Consider the following 20,114-nt stretch of genomic DNA (forward strand, 5'->3'; position numbering starts at 1 on the left):
CGGAGCCTGTGCTCCACAACAGGAGAGGCCACAACAGTGAGAGGCCCGCGTACCGCAAAAAAAAAAAAAAAAAAAAAAAAATATATATATATATATATATGTGTATATATATACACATATATATACATATAAATAAATTTATTTTTTAAAAAAATGAAGAAAGAAGTGGGAATCAGGAAGAGAGGAGGGAGTATCCACAAGCATGAAAACTTGCATGCCTTTAACATAAAGTAACTTTCATCTTTTCATACATAAAGTTTTAAAAATTAATTAAAAAAACAAACATCCTCCAATTTGTGAGCACACTTTGATTAATGCTGAAGGCAATTAAGGAAGTGAGATTTCCTTTTATGTTCCTCAACGTCTACTAGTAATAACATAAAGTCTCCAAAAATCCTGTTCTTAAATATTCAGGCATAACTCTTGGTGGTCCTGCAGGATCTAAGCATCCATACCATTCAATTCCCACATTTAAAGATTTGAGGGGCTTCCCTGGTGGCGCAGTGGTTGAGAGTCCGCCTGCCGATGCAGGGGACACGGGTTCGTGCCCCGGTCCGGGAAGATCCCACATGCCGTGGAGCGGCTGGGCCCATGAGCCATGGCAGCTGAGCCTGAGCATCCGGATCCTGTGCTCCGCAATGGGAGAGGCCACAGCAGTGAGAGGCCCGCGTACCGCAAAAAAAAAAAAAAAAAAAAAATTTGAATCTATTTGGCATACTCCAACTTACTAGTGAGTGGGAGGCACAGAAAACAGAGGACTCAGTAATTTCCCTGACTTTTGCATGACCTGAGGGCTTTCTCCAGGATCAAATATAAAGTTTATGTCACACATTTTAGGGGTTCAATAAATATTTGCCACCTTAATACCAAGCTACTCTCTAGAAGTGGAAATTTAGCACTACTAATTTTCTTTAAAAAAAAAAAAACTTATGTCGGGCTTCCACTGTGGTGCAGTGGTTAGGAATCCACCTGCCAATGCAGGAGACACAGGTTCGAGCCCTGGTCCAGGAAGATCCCACATGCCGCGGAGTAACTAAGCCCATGCGCCACAACTGCTGAGCCTGCACTCTAGAGCCGGTGAGCCACAACTACTGAGCCCATGTGCCACAACTACTGAAGCCAACATGCCTACAGCCCATGCTCCACAACAAGAGAAGCCACCACAATGAGAAGCCCGTGCACCACAACGAAGAGTAGCCCCCCCACCCCCCGCTCACCACAACTAGAGGAAGCCCGCGCACAGCAACAAAGACCCAACGGAACCAAAAATAAATAAATAAATAAAAAGAATTGGCTACCATCTTTAAAAAAACAAACAAACTTATTTCAAAGTGTTCTTACATTTTAATTTGAGGAACCAAATGGTTAAGGATCTATTACAATAAATTCAATTCTTCAATCAATGATGTAATCTTCCCAATTTAAATCTCTTCTCTCTCCACTCACCCTTCTGTACCTATATCTCCTTTCAAATCTTAATCTATCTGCCTGGATGATTTTAATCCCATGAAGCTATTCAAAGCTATATGGGCACAAGTATAAAAATGAACTACATACAAACCAATTAAAATATCTTTCCACAAGATCATTTAAAATTTTCATTTGCACATGGAAAAGCTATTTTCTACCACAGGATTTCTGGGTAGCTCCTTTCGGAGCGTTTATCATTAAGTTCATTTGAAAGCTGTTGCCCTTCATTAACATCTATAGTGGTGATAGTCTACTCCCTGAGTGGATCAAGCATATAGATTGTTCCTAGTTCCATTTCAAAGTCTAATCCACGCACTGAATCTTACCAGTCCATGATAAGAGAAGTATAAAAATTGAGAAAAAGCATTTGGAAACTTTTATAGCAACTTAACATTGCCACAACATTCAAGTACCTCATCAGTGGGCTCTGAAGAATAGGATAGTTATCTGTGTGGTTGTTATCGAACTTAGGTGGTAAATCACATGACACAAGCTGGGTACTAGGCATGCTTAATAGGACCCTGTATCAGTCACCAACAGACTGTGGTTGGGGGTGGGGGTGGGTTACAAAAAATCTGGTTCTGCATCAGAGATAGTCTGAAAAACACTGATGTAACTTTTAACTCTTCTGAAAACATGAAGGATTTGACAAGCACTCCGGTTTTTTTCTTTGCTAACAATCTCTGACACTGTAAAATCCTGATAAAAGATGATGCAAAGTAATACAAATGCCAAAAAAATTAAAATACATACACACACACACAAAAATGGAGAATGACAATTACCAAAAATTGGGTCGCAGTATCAATTCTCATCAAGTATATTACTGATGCACCACCATGTTGAGTATATAACACTGGTTACCCCAATCTTCTTCTATATTATTCCAAGTTTTTTCTATGGAAATATACTTCCATAAGGCTTCAAAGTCAACTTAAAGTCAATTTTATTGGAATATAACTGCTACATAGTGATACATTACACATACCAATACAGAAAGATACCAACACAGGAGAACAAATTAGTTTACCATGAATTCCATGATCGTTCCTCTTCCACACACACACCACCATAAAAACCTACTCTACAAATCCAATAATAGAAAATTAATAAGCTCATACAGTAGATGAGGAATGGAGGTAGATTAAAGATGGGATATGAAAACACGTAATTTGAATAGCTGCAGAAAGAGACCGTGACCCACAAAGCTAGTAATAGTACTAAAAATGAATATAAAGAAAAATATATCTGGTCTACTTTTTGACTGAAACAGATAGGTTAAACCTAATTTTCTAGGAATATAGGATCAAATAAAAATTACAAGTAAAAAATTTTTCTTTAAAGGTACTACTGCATGTTACAAACTAGTGTTAAATAGGACACCTGTGGAGAAGCATTTTTAATGTGTAAAATATTTCTAACGGTGTTAATTTGTCAACAAATTGCCAAACTACTAATTAAGATGGTTTATAGTCTCTAATGTAATCATTTAATTCCTTTCATATGTTTAGTTATGTTTCCACTTTTATTCCTAATTTACATGTGTATTTACATGTGTCTTCTGTTTTATTTTCTGATCAGACTTACCAGACTTCGTTGTTTCAAAGAACCAGCTCTAACCGTTACTGAAATATTGCTTTTTTCCTATTTCACTAAATTCTACTTAATCCCTACTTTCCACTGTCGCAATGTTTATTCTTTTTCTGGTTTCTTAACCTGGAAATAAGTTCATCTATTTTTGTTCTTCATTTCCTAATTAATGCATTTACAGCTTTATCTCTTCCTCTTGCTAAAGACAACGAAAAATACTGTATAAAACTTTTTCCTAACCAACATCTTAAAAACAATAATGATCTGCAGTGGGGAAGTCCCAAGACAATTTTTGGATAAAAGTCAAAACCCAGAGAGATAAGTGGAAAGTCTGAGTAACAACAAATGGGAGAGAGGAACAAATGGGGGAAGAGGGACAGCATTAAAAGTCCAAGGCCAAATCAAGGTGAAGAATTTTGGGGGAGATCACTCCCACGTTAAGCTGAGACCCAGCCCACTCTCAAAGAACTCATTTTGGCTCAGGGTAAGTAAAAACTACACAGAGGTCAGTACACGATAAGAAAAAAGGAAAAGGGTGTGAAGAAAACCATCCTAGAGAAGTTGAAACCAACCCCAGGGAAGATGTGCATCCAGGAGAACAAAAGACCTTTACGTTTAAGGCATCCCTAATGGCAATGTTTACAGGATCCAGCAGAAGTCAAATCAAAGCCTCTCTATCGGAGGGCAAATTCATCTTGGGCCTTGGAGAACCTTACAAATAATTCAATGACAACCATGAAGCAGATACAGACAACAAATCACATAAAGAAATAAAACAACATGAACAACAACCAACAGAAACATCCCTCACAAGACTTCAGCTTCTGGAATTACTGGACAGATTTTGAAACAATAATTCTAATCTGTTTAAACAAATATATGACAAACTTGAAAATATCTGCATGGTATAAAAAGCTTTTTAAAAAAATCAAGTATCAAAAAAGAACAAACGTTACTTCTAGAAATGGAAAACACAATGGCAAAATTTAAAAACTCAGTAGACTAGACCTAAAGGAAAAAATTCTGATTGATCAGAAGAGATCATCCATTAATGCATGAAAGGAAGAAATAGAAAGAAACAGAAAAGAGATTAAAAGACATGGCAGATAGTGAAAAGATCTGGAAAATATTTAATCAGAGTCTCAGAAAGAGAGGAGAGAGAATAAATGCAACAGCTGAAGAGATAACAGCTTAATTTTTTCCAGAACTAATGAAACTCACCAAATCCACAGATTCAAGAAGCGCTACAAACCCCAAGAAGAATAAATAGAAATACACAAGTGAGTTCTACTTTCTGGAACTGATTAATATATCCATTGTGGCCTAACAGTCAATTTTTGTACCCACTATACCTGTATTTTAAAGTTTTGTACAAATTTATTTGTACAGAGTTGTGTGCATGCACAAACACACACATGCTTGCTAATTGTGTTAATCAAATTTTCCATTTCCTTTTTATTGTGTACTTCATATATTTCTAAAATACAGAAATTAGAAGTCTCTCCATTACGCACGTAGGTGCAGTTTCTCCTGGTATTTACATCAGCTCAATACACTTCTTAGCTCTGTTAAGTAAATAAAAGTTTTGTGACTTTAGGGGACCTTTCATCAGTAAGAAAAATATTCTCTTTATCTTTTTAAAATGTGTTTGATCTTGAATTTGATTATGACTAACCAATATCAGTACTATTATACTTTCTTTCCTATGATTTCCATTTGCCCACTCTATCGTTTCTCCCCTAGTTTCACTGATATTTTTCTTATATGTGTTCCTAGTCAAACAGTTCTACAAGGTTTATTAGGAAAAAGAGCAGTCCCCCATATCCTTCCTCCCCCTCAACAGTTGCCTCTCCCTAAAAATAATCTGCTTATTCTTTCAGATGATTCTTTTGTCATTTACTATCACATCATTAAATAACATGCTTGTATTGCTACTTCCTGATTTTTCAGTATTAAATATTATTACATTATGCAAATTGAAGATTTAGATTTCTTTCAGCCAGCCTAACCATACATTCCAAGCCCACTTTCCAACCTTTGGTTAGGTCAAGGGTCACAATTACATTATTATGAAGTTCAAATATTATTTACACACTTCAACCTCCAGCCATGGCACATTAGGTGATAAAAGACTAGGGCTACCAGCATAAACAACTAGAAAACTAGACAAAATATATGAAATTACTGTTTTCAGACACTGAATGACAGACAGTGAACAGCAGGTCTATGACCTCTGAGAGAAAAGAAAGAAGACAGATGAAAACCACAAGTGTCCCAGTTTTCTGCTCTTCTGGCACTTACTGGACATTGGCACTGGGTCCAACTGTCTCAATGAGCAGAGGGGGACAGTGTTCAAAACTTGAAGACGTTGAGGCAACTGAAATTTATGGGGCAAAATACCACACAGGGGGAACTAGTACAAAAAGAATTCCAGAAATCTACATACAGGAATCCTGTGGTAGCCAGTTTTCATAACAGCCCTCCTGAAAACACCCTGATAGAGTGAGTATAAACAATGAATTTAGGGAGGAAATAAAAAAGAACACCAGTCACATGTACTCTTTCAGAATATAGAGGAGGAAACATTTCCTGAAACCAGTATTTCTTTGGTACCAAATCTAAAAACAACATAAAAGAAAGCCACAGATAAATACCTCTCATGACACAGACGCAAAACTCCTCCTGAAAATATTAGCAAATTGAAAGTAAAAAGGATAATACATCATGATCAAATGAGATTCACCCTTGGGAGGGAAAGTTGATTAAAAAAAATCAGCCTAAATCACTGTTTCTACAGCACGAAGGAGATAACACACGATCATCTCAATAGAAGCAGAAAAGGCATTGGATAAAATGCAACACCCACTCATGATAAAAACTCTCTGTAGGCAAAGAATAAAAGCAAACTTCCTCAACCTGATAAGGACCACCTACAAAAAAACAGTGACATACTTAATAGTGAAATACTCAACGTCTTCTCACTAAGATTGGGAACAAACAAGGATATGTGTTCATTCCACTTTTATCCAAGGTTATAGTGTAGGGCTTACCCACTGCAATAAGGCAAGAAAAACAATTTAAAGAAATAAAGGTTGGAAAGAAATAAAACTGTCTTTATCCACAAAAGATGTGATCATCTATTTAGAAAGTCCTAATGAATCTATTTAACAAAAATCAATTATTCTACATAATGACAATGAACAACTGGAAAATGGAATTTTAAAAACAGTATCATGTGCCAAAGCTCAAAATCACAGGGACCTCCCTGGTGGTCCAGTGGTTGGGACACCACCCTTCCACTACAGGGGGCACAGGTTTGATCCCTGGTGAGGGAGCTGGGATCCCACATGCCACATGGTGTGGCCCAAAAAAAAAAATCCCCCCCCCCAAAAAAAGTTATAGGCAAATATAACAAAGCATGCTGTACTCTGTACATAAAAACTACAGAACATTGTTTCTGAAATGTTTAAAACCTAGAAAAATGGAAAGATAAAACTTATTCATGACCTATATGAGTCAACATTTTCAAGATGTCGTTTTTCCTCAAATTGACCTGCTTATTCAATGCAATCTCAACCAAAATTCCAGTAGTCTTTTTGTACAAAATAACAAGCTAATTAAAAAACTTACGTGGAAAGGCTAAGGTTCAGATACACAGAATAAATTCTAAAAAGAATAACAAATTTGAAAGTTTTTATTATAACAGATTTGAAGATTTAGAGTAGTCAAGACAGTATGGTATTGACAAAAAGATAGACATAATCATCGTGGATGAGATACAGACTCTAGAAATAGACTGACACATTTATCAGCAACTGATTTTCATGAGAGTCCAAAACCATTCAAAAGTAAAGGGGTAGTCTTTTCTACAAAAGATGCAGTAACAACAGGATATCTGTATGGAAAAAAATAAATCTCAACCCCTACTTCATATCTGAGCCATTGCAGCATAATATGATTACTTTTTCTGTACAAGTTTTTGTTTCCTGTAGAGTTAATAACTGTGTTTTGTCTGATTAGATCTCTATGTGTTTATTACTAATTCAACCATAAAATTTCCTCCACTTGTTGAAATGGCTTCACAAGACATTTCTCTTTAAAAACACCAAGTATTCTTTCATTTTGATCTTTTTGTAGAGATTCCCCTTGGAGCTTTCTGATTTGCCACATTCTGGATTAACTGCCCTCTACAGGTCACATCTTTCATCCTTCCCCATCATCCAAGAAGTCCCACTGCTTCTTGTCTATGTTTAATTACCTATTTCCTCTATCCCATGTATTTTTTTTTAATCTTCTTCATTCCTTTATATTGATGGGGCATATCCTCTAGTAAATTTCTGAGAAAGAATGCACAGAAGGTAAAATATTTTTGAGAACTTTCAGGTCTGAAAATGTCTTTTCATAACACTGGTTTATAACCTGTAAGTTTCATGTGTACAACGTTATATTTCTACTTCTATGTACCCTACAGCGTGCTCACCACCAAAAATTTAGTTTCTATCTGTCACCAAACAGTTGATGCCCTTTATCTATTTCACCCTCCCCCTCTGCCTCTTCCCGTCTGGTAACCACTACTCTGTTCTCTGTATCTATGTGTTTGTTTTTATTTGGTTTGTTCATTTATTTTGTTTTGTTTGTATATTCCACATATGAGTGAAATCATACAGTATTTGTCTTTCTCCATCTGACTTATTTCACTTAGCATGGACCCTTCAAGGTCCATCCATGCTGTCACAAATGGCAAGATTCTACCTTTTGATGGCTGAGTAGTATTCCAGTGTGTGGAATACACATCTTCTTTATCCATTCATCCAAAACACTTAGGTTGTTTTCATATCTTGTTACTGTAAATAATACCACAAGGAACATAACAGTGCATATATCTTTCTGAATTAATGTTTTCGTGTTCTTTGGGGCCTTTTTAATCTGAAAATATGTCCTTTGGTTCTGGGAATATTCTTCAATCATATATTATTGAAGACAATTTTCCTCTGTATCATTGTGATCTCTTTCTAGAATACTAACTTATTTGTTATGTGACCTCCTGGACTGATCCTCAAATAAAAGTTATCTCTTCTCTCATACATTCTCCTTTGCCTTTTTGCACTACTTGTTAAGAGATCATCTCAACTTCATCTTCCAACTCTTTGCCTGAGTTATTTCTGCTATCATATTTTAATTTTCAATAACTGTTTCTTATTCACTGAATTTTTTATACCATACTGTTCTTGTTTCATGGATTCAATATCTTCTATTATTTCTGAGGTGAAAATAATACCCTTGTTGAAGTTTTCATTTCCTTGGCCAGTCTCTAATTTCCATGTGAGCCAATGTTGTATGGTGCTATATCAGTAAACCACCCATGTTCCCACATCTGCTGTTTCCACCAGATATTTTTCTCAGACATGCTGCACTAAAAGGACATGCAAAGGCAGTCTAAGGAATGACCTGCACCTGTTTAGGGAAGCACTAAGGTCCTTTTGACTCTACTAGGCTCAGCAACTAGGACCAAAGAGAAACATTCATTCAACTTCATATGTTTTTAAAACCTGCCTCTCTCTCTGCTTTTCAAAGCTATTAAAACAAAAGAGGCCCTTTCTGCAGACAGGTTTCATCTTGTGAGCCAAAATCAGGAGCTGGCTTCAACTAGCACCACCTGCATCTCCAAGTTTATTTAAATCATCTCAATTTGACATCTCACAGAACGCCTTCTACAGGCTTCTCCCTGCAGGGTTGGGCTGTATCTAAATTGTAGCTTCACGGTCCTCTCCAGAAACACTTGTGGTTTCCTTCCATGTTAACACAACCACTGAGGCTGGGCTCCAGAGATGTAAAGATTTGCTGGTCCCTGACTGAGATGGGCAGCTTCATAATTATGTGTGTTCAGCACTCTCTAGCAAAGCTAAGCCAGATTCCAAGACTTTGTGTGTCCTGCACTGTCTGCCTTCCGTGACTCATGCCATGAGACAGGTATGAGCAAAGTCTGGTAGTTAAGAAACTAAGGAGAGGTTCTAAGAGTTGTGGATATTAAGTGGATATTAAGTCAACAAGAAATTAAAAAACAAAGACAAAAACAAAAAAACCTCCTGGTCTGACTATTAACAATAAGTGCCTCAGCTAAAGATTCTAACTTGGAGACCCAAAAGGAGGTTGTCTCATATTTCTTTAATCTGGATTTTTTTTTTTCTTTTCTTTCTATAAATGTTGGAGAGCCTTGGTGTTCATCCTTAGACAATCTCTCATTTTTTCCACTGACCCTCTCTGTGATTTCATCCAGTGTCATTAATTTATAAAAATATTCTATATATTGATTAACTCCCAAATTTACATCTCCATGCCCAAACCAAACTTGAATATTCACCTGTCTAGTCAATATCTCCATTTAAGTCTCTAACAGGAATCTCAAACTTAACATGTTTAAAACCGAATTCCTGATCTTCTCAAAAACCCTATTCCTAGAAGATGCAGTCTTCCCCATCTCAGTTAATGGCCATTCTCTACTTCTAGTTGCTCAGTTCAAAATCTTGCAGTCATCTTCAACTCTTCTAGTTGTATTGTATAGTGGATATTAAACCTGATTAATCTTTGTATGTCTGTAAAATGTTTTATTATGCTTTCAAATCTGAATGAAATTGAGAATTCATTAACTTATTTTCACTCAAAAATTTGGAAAAACAAATTTTTCGTTTGTGTTCTCTTTTCTATGGTTGTAAAACAAAAACACTGACATCAGTTTTATTCTTGTTCCTTTGTGATCTATGTATTTTTCTCTCATGGACTTTCAGAACTTTGTCTTTATTCTAGATATTCTAAAATCTCACAATTATGTAAACAGATGTTGATATTTTTCAGTCATCTTGCTTCATACTTACAGAACTCTTCTAATCTGAGGACAACTGCTTTTCACAGTGAGTAATTTTCTTCTATTAGTTCTTTCATTATTTCTTCTGATCCATTCTTAGCCCACTGCTTCTAAAACTTCTCTTAGCAGAGATTAGAACCAGTAGATCTCTCTTTTACATTGCCTAACTTTTCTTTCATGCTTTCTATTTTTTAAATTTCTGCACTATATCCTGCAAAAAAATACTCAGCACAGTCTTCCAACTCGCTAATTTGCTCTTGAACTGTGTTCATTCTTTTCTTCAACGTATCTATAGGATTGTTTATTTTGAAGATCTGTTTTTTTTTAAAAAAAATGTTCCTTCTACATGAATATGTCATTCTCTCTTACCTCTTTGAGAGGTACCAATGACACTTGAAAAAGTTTCTTTCTGTTTGCTTACTTATGTTAGATTCTTCTATATACTGATTTTTGTGCTTCTCTTCCATAATGTTGGCTTTCCTGAAATACCTATTGATTCTTGGTTGTTGCACATGTAAGAATTCTGTCAACCAGTCTATAAAATACTATTTCTGTTTGCTGCAGGATGTTTCTTTGTGACCACAGAGAGGAAAAACAGCTCAAAGGGGTAGGCTAATAGTTCATCTTCTGAGCATAGGAGGTCCTAGTTCCTCCAGGGTATTTCTATCCCCTTTAAGGCTCCGACCTAAATTTATAATCAGTGTTCCACCCAGAGGGCATCTGTACCTGCTACCTGGCATAAAAGTTGGACTGTTGTTCCAATGCCTCTGTACTCAACCAACCACACTGACAGTTTTCCGAGGATCTTGAAGCACCACTATTATTACCCTTTTTCAAGTCTTCTCCTGAATATGTTTTGAGTTAACACTTTTTCTTTAAATTGATCCCAATGGCCTTCTGCCCTCCAGATTCCTCACACTAGTCCTCCCAGAAAGGAACCCTTTTACTAACAACCAGCTTTGCTGAAGTTACTCTGTTTAGTTTTTAATCTTAAAGTTTTTTCTATTTTTTGCTCCACTTTCTAAGGATTTGAGGTGATTCTAGGTAATCCCTTAAAACTGAAATGAATTTCTTTGCCATTTCCTCAAATAGTCTTAGGTTATCCTGAAAGTCACCACTTTCAACATAATAGTTCAGTACAATTGTCCTCTAATGGAATGATGGGGAACTGATTTTTTAAATACAACTGAATGTTTTAAAATTCATTAACACAAATTTAAAAAGCTAATGTTATCGTTTTCATTTACCTTTCCATTCACATTCTTAAAGTATATGAACTATATAAAAAGATATTATATACATTATAAACACCTACTGTTATATAACTTATATATATATATATATATATATATATATAAACTACATTAATTAACATTTAAGTAGAGCTCACCTTTTTTCATTCATATCATCTACATTAACTGCCCATTAGATTAAAAAAAAAACTGGACAATGCATTGCCTTCTGAGATATTATTTTTTTTAATAACCTAGGTATCTAAAACACATTTCCAATTCTCAAAATTTGGTAATAATGAAACAAGAGCTCTTTGAATGGGTAAACAAAAGAAAGTTTAAATCATACAAACAGACATTAAAGATAAGGCAAAAAATAGCTATTTGCATTAATCCCTAAGGTGGTAATAAACCTTCAAAACAGAGATGCAGCAATCCTACTCACCCTAATAGGTCACTTACTACACTGTAACTGCTGCATCTGCTTATAAAAACAACAAAACCCAGAATACTATTTTAAAAATCGTAGACACTTTAGATTTAGAAAGGATTCAAAGGACTTGCATTTGACCCCCAAACCTACTACCCATTAGCTGATGCCTTCGATAAGTTACTTAAAAGGCCTAGTTTCCTTAAGCATACAATAGGGATAGCACTATCAGCCTAGGATTGTCCTAAGGACCAACAAATGAAGTTAAGTATTACCTTCTAAACCAGGATTTCTCTTTTCATTTTAACTCATGATCTTTTTTAGTAAACATCAAAACTTCTCTACTATTTTGTACTAGAAAACTAAAGCAAATTTCCCCCCAGATGTAATACTGATTGTGCTTTTCCAATTTCACACCATCCTATCTAAATCTACTGCCTCTCTCTACTCCTAATCCTATTAAACAGCCAGCACCACCAACCTTGTCAATCTCCTCAGATAAGAAAACTAAGGCCAACCAGAGAGGTTATGTGGCTTCACCAAGGTCATATACTTAGTTAACAATAAAGGCGAGACTCTGACTCCCAGGGCAGTGTTCTTTCCACTTCATTAAATCTTAAAAATACAATGCTACACATTATCTCATCTGAGGTTTGTAGATTCTTTTAAATCTACTTACTCATAGGCATGGGGAAAAAAACTAAACACAAAGTTATTTTGGAGTATTTACCTTTCTGCATGCAGGACAAAGCCCATTTTCATCAGTGCGAATTCGATGCCAACAAAATCGGCAAATCTGGTAGCCACAGGTGCAAGGGAAAAAGTTGATATCATCTATCTCCAAGGGCTCCATGCAAAGAGGACATTCCACAGGGTCTTCCTTCACATCAGGACTGCGAGACATCTTCACGTTTATTAAACAGCAGCAAAAGTTTATAATAATTTAAGGGAGAAGGAGGTTCAGCGCTAGGAACTAAACTGTAGAACTTCGAAGACCTGCATAAGAAAAAACAAAATATACTGCTTACTACTGAAAAAATATGGCATATTCAATGATCAAGAATCAAATTGCATAAAAAATTTGAAAAATATTAGATCAATTTTTGCTATCTCAGAAGATGGAATTCTGTATATTCTTCATGTCAAGATAAAAGGCGTGAGGTTGTTAAATTTTTTGATTCAACAGAAACACAAAAGAACTTCCTTTTTTTAGCTAAAACATTTAATACTAATCAGTACTAATCATAGCATATTTTAGGGGAATAAATACTATGCAGAAACATCTTCACCTTAAAACATACTCTACACTGTCTTATCTTTCACCTAAAAGCTAGTAGTAATACTGCCACATAACTAAAAGAGTATTATAGTAGTCTAAAATGTGTCCTAGTTTACAAAATAAAACTAATGAAGAAGAGCAGTTTCAGTTACCTGTAATTACATGTTAATATCAAACCATTACCACAGAAAACATAAGACTTGAAAAAAATATGCCATAGAACCTAATTGTTTACAATTAAATATGTATTAATATGCCAATGAAAAGTTCACTTCTGGGAAAATACACACGTATTAAACAAAATTAAAATATTCCTTTTTATTATAGAAATGCTACAAAAAGCCTACAGAAAGGGGGAAGAGAACAAATAGACATCCATGCCTCAAAGTCTTTTTAAAAATTAAATAATTTATCTTTTTAGATTATGGAGAATTGAAAATTTTCAGGCTAAAGTCACTGTTAAATTAAAACGCTATGTCAAAATAACGGAGATATTTTGTTTGTTTACATAATTTGACAAACTAATTCTAAAGTTTACATGAAAGAGTAAATGCATGAGACATGCTTTGAAACTTTTGTGGAAGAAATGTGGGGATCTACACTATCAGATACTGAACTGTACTACAAAGCTACAGTAACAAATAATTTGATATTGGTACAAAAACAGACAAAAGATCAAAGAAACTAAATAGAGAATCTATAAACAGAACAATGAATTAATGAGATTTTAATATTTGATAAAAGGGACATAACAAGGGCTTCCCTGGTGGCGCAGTGGTTAAGAATCCACCTGCCGATGCAGGGGACATGGGTTAGAGCCCTGGTCTGAGAAGATTCACATGCCGCAACCAAGCCTGTGTGCCACAGCTACTGAGCCTGCGCTCTAGAGCCCGTGAGCCACAACTAATGAGCCCGCGAGCCACAACTACTGAAGCCTATGCGCCTAGAGCCTGTGCTCTGCAACAAGCGAAGCCACCGCAATGAGAAGCCCATGCACCGCAATGAAGAGTAGCCCCTGCTCATCACAACTAGAGAAAGCCCATGCACAGCAACGAAGACCCAACGCAGCCAAAAATAAATAAATGAATTTATTTTAAAAAGGTGTGGGGGGACATAACAAATCAATACGGTGAGGATGGACCCAATTTAAAGGCAGTAACAGGGTCCTGGTCTATCCATTTTAAGAAAGAAACAGTATATAGCTATCTCACACTGCAATCAAAACAAATCCCATATGATCTGTCTAAAGAGCTATACACTGAAATAAACTATTAAAGTGTTAGAAGAAAATAGAATTTTTAAAAATCTTGGGATACAGAAAGTCTTCCTAAGCAGAAACAGAAATTCATAAAAGATAGATATGATCAACTTAGCAATGTGAAAAGAAAAAAACAGACAAATTAAAGCAACAGAGTAAAGCAAGCAACAGAGTAAAGGATATATTCACTGTATACAAGAGTCACTATCCAGAATATATAGAAATCTTACAAGCAATTTTTAAAAGGCAAACAAGTCAAAAGAAAAAATGAGATCAGAATATGATGAGTAGTTCACAAAAGAATTACAAATGATTACAACATATGAAAAGATGATCAACCTCTTTAGTTAGTAAACAGTGAGGTAGCATTTTTCCCCCACCAGCCTGTCAAAGTTAGTCTCCCCTGGCAAAGCAGAGATTATCACTGATCTAAGTTCCTCTTTACAAAGGGAAATGGGAGCACAAAGAGTACCTTGCCTTAAATTGCACAGCTATTAAGTGGTGCGGCCTGGATTCATTCCAGGAATTAGCCCCACATCTGTGCTTTTAACCACTCCCTTAAACCACCTTAGACTCTATCCTACATAAATACTCACACATGTGCACGAAGTACTTTGCACGAAGTACTATGTTTTGCAGCATTGTTCATAAGAGTAGAAAACTGCAAACAATGTTAACTATCCATCAGCTGGCAAATCATTAAGTAAATAATGATATAGCCGTAAGGTTGATGTGTGTTGAATCAGGAGATGTCTATTATATACGATTTTTTAATTTGTAAAAGTAAATTGGAGACTAACGTAAATATATAACTACTTCCACATAAATATAAAAACTCTATGTGTATATATTTGATTTGTTTCTCGAAGAAAATAAAGCACATTGAAGGTTATACACCAAAATGTTATCCATATCACAAAAGACAAAATGGAGGTACTAATTTTATTTTGAAAATCTGTATTATCTGTATTGCTACAACAAACATTTTTGCAATTCAAATGGCCAAACTTAAAAAAAGAAATTATTTTCATCTCTTTTAGGAAAATTAAATCTGACTTTTGTTAATAATTAGAAGAAAAATAAAATGAAATATCTTTCTATGAACCTATAATTATTTCAAAATATAAGTTTCTTAAAAAGAAAAAAATGGTATATGTATTTATAAACAATTCAGGAATCCTGGTCTGCAGACCCAGTTTTGCCACTATCAGTTTCCTCATATATAAAATGAGAGGTTTAATCTTATGGTTACCAGGGGGGGAAAGGGGGAGAGGGATAAATTGGGAGATTGGAATTGACATATACACACTATTATGTATAAAATAGATAACTAATAAGGACCTACTGTATAGCACAGGGAACTCTACTCAATACTCTGTAATGACCTATATGGGAAAAGAATCTAAAAAAGAGTGGATATATGTATATGTATAACTGAGTAACTGATTCACTTTGCTGTACAGCAGAAACACAACACTGTAAATCAACTATACTCCAATAAAAATTCAAAAAGAAACAAACAAACAAATAAATAAAATGAGGGGTGTTAAGGAATGCAAAAGTAAGACTGACAACTTCAAAGCCCATGTCCTTTCCAATATGGTAAGACAGAAGTTATGATTACTGAAGGCTCGGTCGCATATTCTTCGGTATATAGTGCAAATGTCCTCAAAGTAAAAGTGACATTACTCTTTCAAAAATTTAAATTCTACAGGAAATCTCTACTTCATTATTTAAGTTCTTGTTCTCTATATCACCTGCAACTAATAACACAACACAGTATAAATTCTTTTTTTTAAGTTACAAGATTTATTACTTAGAAATCCCAGAAATGGAGGGGGGGCGCGCAGGGGGACCACACTGAGCTGGGGAAGGGCAGTCCTCCACTTCAGGTTAAGAGCGAGCCAGAGACAGAGAGCAGGGTAGCAAGCATGTGTTGGTTGGGGCAGACTTTTCTTGGGCTCAACTCTAAGCGGTCATTTTTTTTTTTAATAGATCTTTATTGGAGTATAATTGCTTCACAATACTGTGTTAGTTTCTGTTGCACAACAAAGCGAATCAGCCATATGCATACACATGTCCCCATATCTCCTCCCTCTTGAGCCTCCCTCCCATCCTCCCTATCCCACCCCTCTAGGTCATCCGCAAAGCACCAAACCAATCTCCCTGTGCTATGCTGCTGCTTCACACCAGCCAACTATTTTACATTCGGTAGTGTATATATGTTGATGCTACTCTCACTTCGCCCCAGCTTCCCCCTCCCATCCCATGTCCTCAAGTCCATTCTCTATGTCTACATCTTTATTCCTGCCCTGCAACTAGGTTTATCAGTACCTTTTTTTTTTTAAGATTCCATATATATGCGTTAGCATACAGTATTTGTTTTTCTCTTTCTGACTTATTTCACTCTCTATGACAGACTCTAGGTCCATCCACCTCACTACAAATAACTCAATTTCATTTCTTTTTATGGCTGAGTAATATTCCACTGTATATATGTGCCACATCTTCTTTATCCATTCATCTGTGGATGGACATTTAGGTTGGTTCCATGTCCTGGCTATTGTAAACAGACAACACAGTACAAATTCTGACATACATAAAAACGCTCCTGCATCACCAAAAACCTCCCATGTAGTAAGTGTACAAAATAAAAATCATACACTCAAAATCATGCTCAAAAGTTCCTTATCACTCATAAAGTGCTGTGTACATGGTTTTGTACTTAGGACCCTGTTCAAAAGATTTGTATAAAATACACTATAGTGGGAGGGAGCCTCAAGAGGGAGGGGATATGGGGATCTATGTATACATATAGCTGATTCACTTTGTTATACAGCAGAAGGTAACACAACATTGTAAAGCAATTATACTCCAATAAAGATGTTAAAAAAAAAAAACAACATAGGGCCACTACTGTATAGCATAGGAAACTCTACTCATTACTCTGTAATGGTCTATATGGGAAAAGCATCTAAAAAAGAATGGATATATGTATAGGTATAACAGATTCATTTTGCTATACATCTGAAACTAACACATTGTAAATCAACTAAACTCCAATAAAAATTAAAAGAAAAGAAAAAAAACACTATAAAATGTCAAGAACTGCAGCTGCTATGGAAAACAGTTTGGTGGTTCCTCAAAAAGTTAAACATGGAATTAGCATCTGATCCAGCAATTCCACTTTGGGGGATATACCAAAAGAATTGAAAGGAAGGATTTGAACAGAACTTGTACACAAATTTCATAGCAGAATTATTCACAATACAACCCACGTGTCCATCAACAGATGAATGGATAAACAAAATGTAGTGTATACATACAATGAAATGTTATTCAGCCATAAAAAGAATGAAATTCTGATACATGGTACAGTGTGGATGAACCTTAAAAACATTATGTTAGGGGCTTCCCTGGTGGCGCAGTGGTTGAGAGTCCGCCTGCCGATGCAGGGGACACGGGTTCGTGCCCCGGTCCGGGAAGATCCCACATGCCGTGGAGTGGCTAGGCCCGTGAGCCACGGCCACTGAGCCTGCGCATCCGGAGCCTGTGCTGTGCAACGGGAGAGGCCACAACAGTGAGAGGCCCGCATACCATAAAAAAAACAAAAACAAAAAAAACCCATTATGTTAAGTAAAATAAGCCAGTCACAAAAAACAAAAACTGTATGATTCCACTGATACGAGGTAACTAGAATAGGCAATTCATTGACACAGAAAGCAGAACAGAGGCTGGGAGGGGGAGGGAGAATGGGAAGTTTTTGTTTAATAAGTACAGAGTTTCTGTTTGGGATGATAAAAGGATTTTAGAAATAGAAAGTGGTGATGGTTACACAACATTGTGAATATACTTAATGCCACTGAATTGTATGCTTAAAAATACTTAAAATGGGGGCTTCCCTGGTGGCGCAGTGGTTGAGAGTCCGCCTGCCGATGCAGGGAACACGAGTTCGTGCCCCGGTCCGGGAAGATCCCACATGCCGTGGAGCGGCTAGGCCCGTGAGCCATGGCCGCTGAGCCTGCGCGTCTAGAGCCTGTGCTCCGCAACGGGAGATACCACAACAGTGAGAGGCCCGCGTACCGCAAGAAAAAAAAAAAAATTAAAATGACAAGTTTTACGTTACAAATATTCTACAATAAAAATTAAAAATGAAAATATAATTATACACACTTAAATGCAATATGTAATAAACAGCACTTTCGAAAAAAGTACTTGGTTGCTTAATTTAATTAATCCTTTAATTTTCTGCCAATGTGGCAGTGAATTTGTGATAAATGTGTGTATGATGCAATTCCACTGAATAGTTACATAGAAATTACATTCCTGAATACATTATACATCCCAAATTATATGTACACTATAATTACACATAAGAGAAAAGCTATTTATAGATATGAAATATACACACATACATTTTGAATGGTAACTAGAATAGCATCTTAAGTTTCCATAAAAACCATAAATTCAATATATACATATAACTATAAACTAACATTTTTAAAAAACCTATAATAAATTTACGTACAATACCACACAGCTTATATTTTACTTAGCCAATGTTTTATAACTAGAAATTCTTGTTTCTTTAACAATCAGTCCATTCTCAATACAATGGACGCTCCAGGAGAGAAGTTAACTGGTGCATCACATTTATGATGGTATACCAGGCAGCTACAACATGACTGGGGGTAAACAGTAAGCACTCACGTATTCGATGAATGAATAATAAATAAAAGGAGGAAAGAATTATTTGTTATATGTCAGTTTTGGTTGACAACACTCTTCAAAAGTAGGAAACAATGCTCCAGGTTGTTCACTGTTTCTGTATTAGGCATATACTTCACAAAGCATGTTACTCATATAAACTACACAAAGGCAAAAACAGATTGAACAGTAGCTATGAACAGTTTGCAAGTGTAAGAGCAAGGTAAGTCAACTGACTAAATATCAGCACCGATACCTCTTCGCCTTTTTAAATTAAATACCAAAATACCAATATACATATACCATGAATGTACATTTACAACGGAACTTAAGACTGCCTATACCCAAGTTAGGAAGGCAGGAAAGCGTATTTATTTTCTCATAGAAATAAACATCTCGTTTAGACATTTTCTCATAGAAAAAAAATCTACCTAAGAATTTAAAGTCTCTCTCATAAAAGGTTAAGCTGCAGTTATACAAAAAAATCGGTTATGTGGGGCTGCTTTCTACCTCCCCACCAATTTGTTCTTTATTTATTAACTTATTTGTACTTTATATTCTTTTTTTTTTTTTTTGGCCGCTGCATGGCTTGTGGGATCTTAGTTCCCCAGCCAGGAACTGAACCTGGTCCCAGGCAGTGAAAGCACCAAGTCCTAACAGCTGGACCGCCAGGGAATTCCCTGTACTTTATATTCTTAAGATGTAAATAAAAATCAGCATACAAGTCATCTCACATAATATATCATGTCCCCTAAGTATCTTTTGCAGGAGAAGGGGTAGATAGATAAGGGTGGAAGGAGACCATAAATGTTTTTCCAATAGAAAGCAACCTCCATGAGGAGAGACTGTTTCACTTGTTAGCATATCCAAAAATCCTAGAAGAGTTCTTGGCAGATAGCAAACACTTAACAAATATGTGTCAAATGGAAGGAAAACAAGAAAGAAGGGATGGAGGAAGAAAGGGAGTGAAGGAAAGGGAAGTACCTATTCATTCATCCATAAATGTGCAAGCACATATTGTAAGAGTCACTGAACAAAACTGTGCTAATCTTTACAAGTCTACATGTAGCAAATACACATTAGACATAGTAATAGACTTCTGTGAACACCTCACTGAAAAGGCAAAGGTTTTTCTATTTTCTTATGATGTAACACTACTAAAAAAAGTAATTTCTAATTTGCATGTAGTATTCATTTGCATAGTTAGAGCAATGTGATGTTGATTTGGGAGAGTTGTTCAACAAAATCCACCGATTTATCAGCTGTACAAAGACAACAGAGATGAC

General features: G+C 35.8%; 1 protein-coding gene across 6 annotated transcripts in view; it reads right to left on the reverse strand.

The window, feature by feature from the left end:
- The window catches only part of CNOT4 (CCR4-NOT transcription complex subunit 4), a 140,448-nt gene that overhangs the window by 67,045 nt on the left and 53,289 nt on the right, over positions 1-20,114 (reverse strand). For all 6 annotated transcript variants that reach the window (XM_060020955.2, XM_060020953.2, XM_060020954.2 and 3 more), the window contains exon 2: positions 12,315-12,580. In XM_060020955.2, the coding sequence (XP_059876938.1) occupies positions 12,315-12,488 (174 nt within the window). In that variant the 5' untranslated portion in view covers positions 12,489-12,580. The remainder of the gene's footprint in view (positions 1-12,314; positions 12,581-20,114) is intronic.

Source organism: Delphinus delphis, chromosome 9 (assembly GCF_949987515.2).
Source record: "Delphinus delphis chromosome 9, mDelDel1.2, whole genome shotgun sequence".
In the NCBI taxonomy this organism is placed as follows: domain Eukaryota; kingdom Metazoa; phylum Chordata; class Mammalia; order Artiodactyla; family Delphinidae; genus Delphinus; species Delphinus delphis.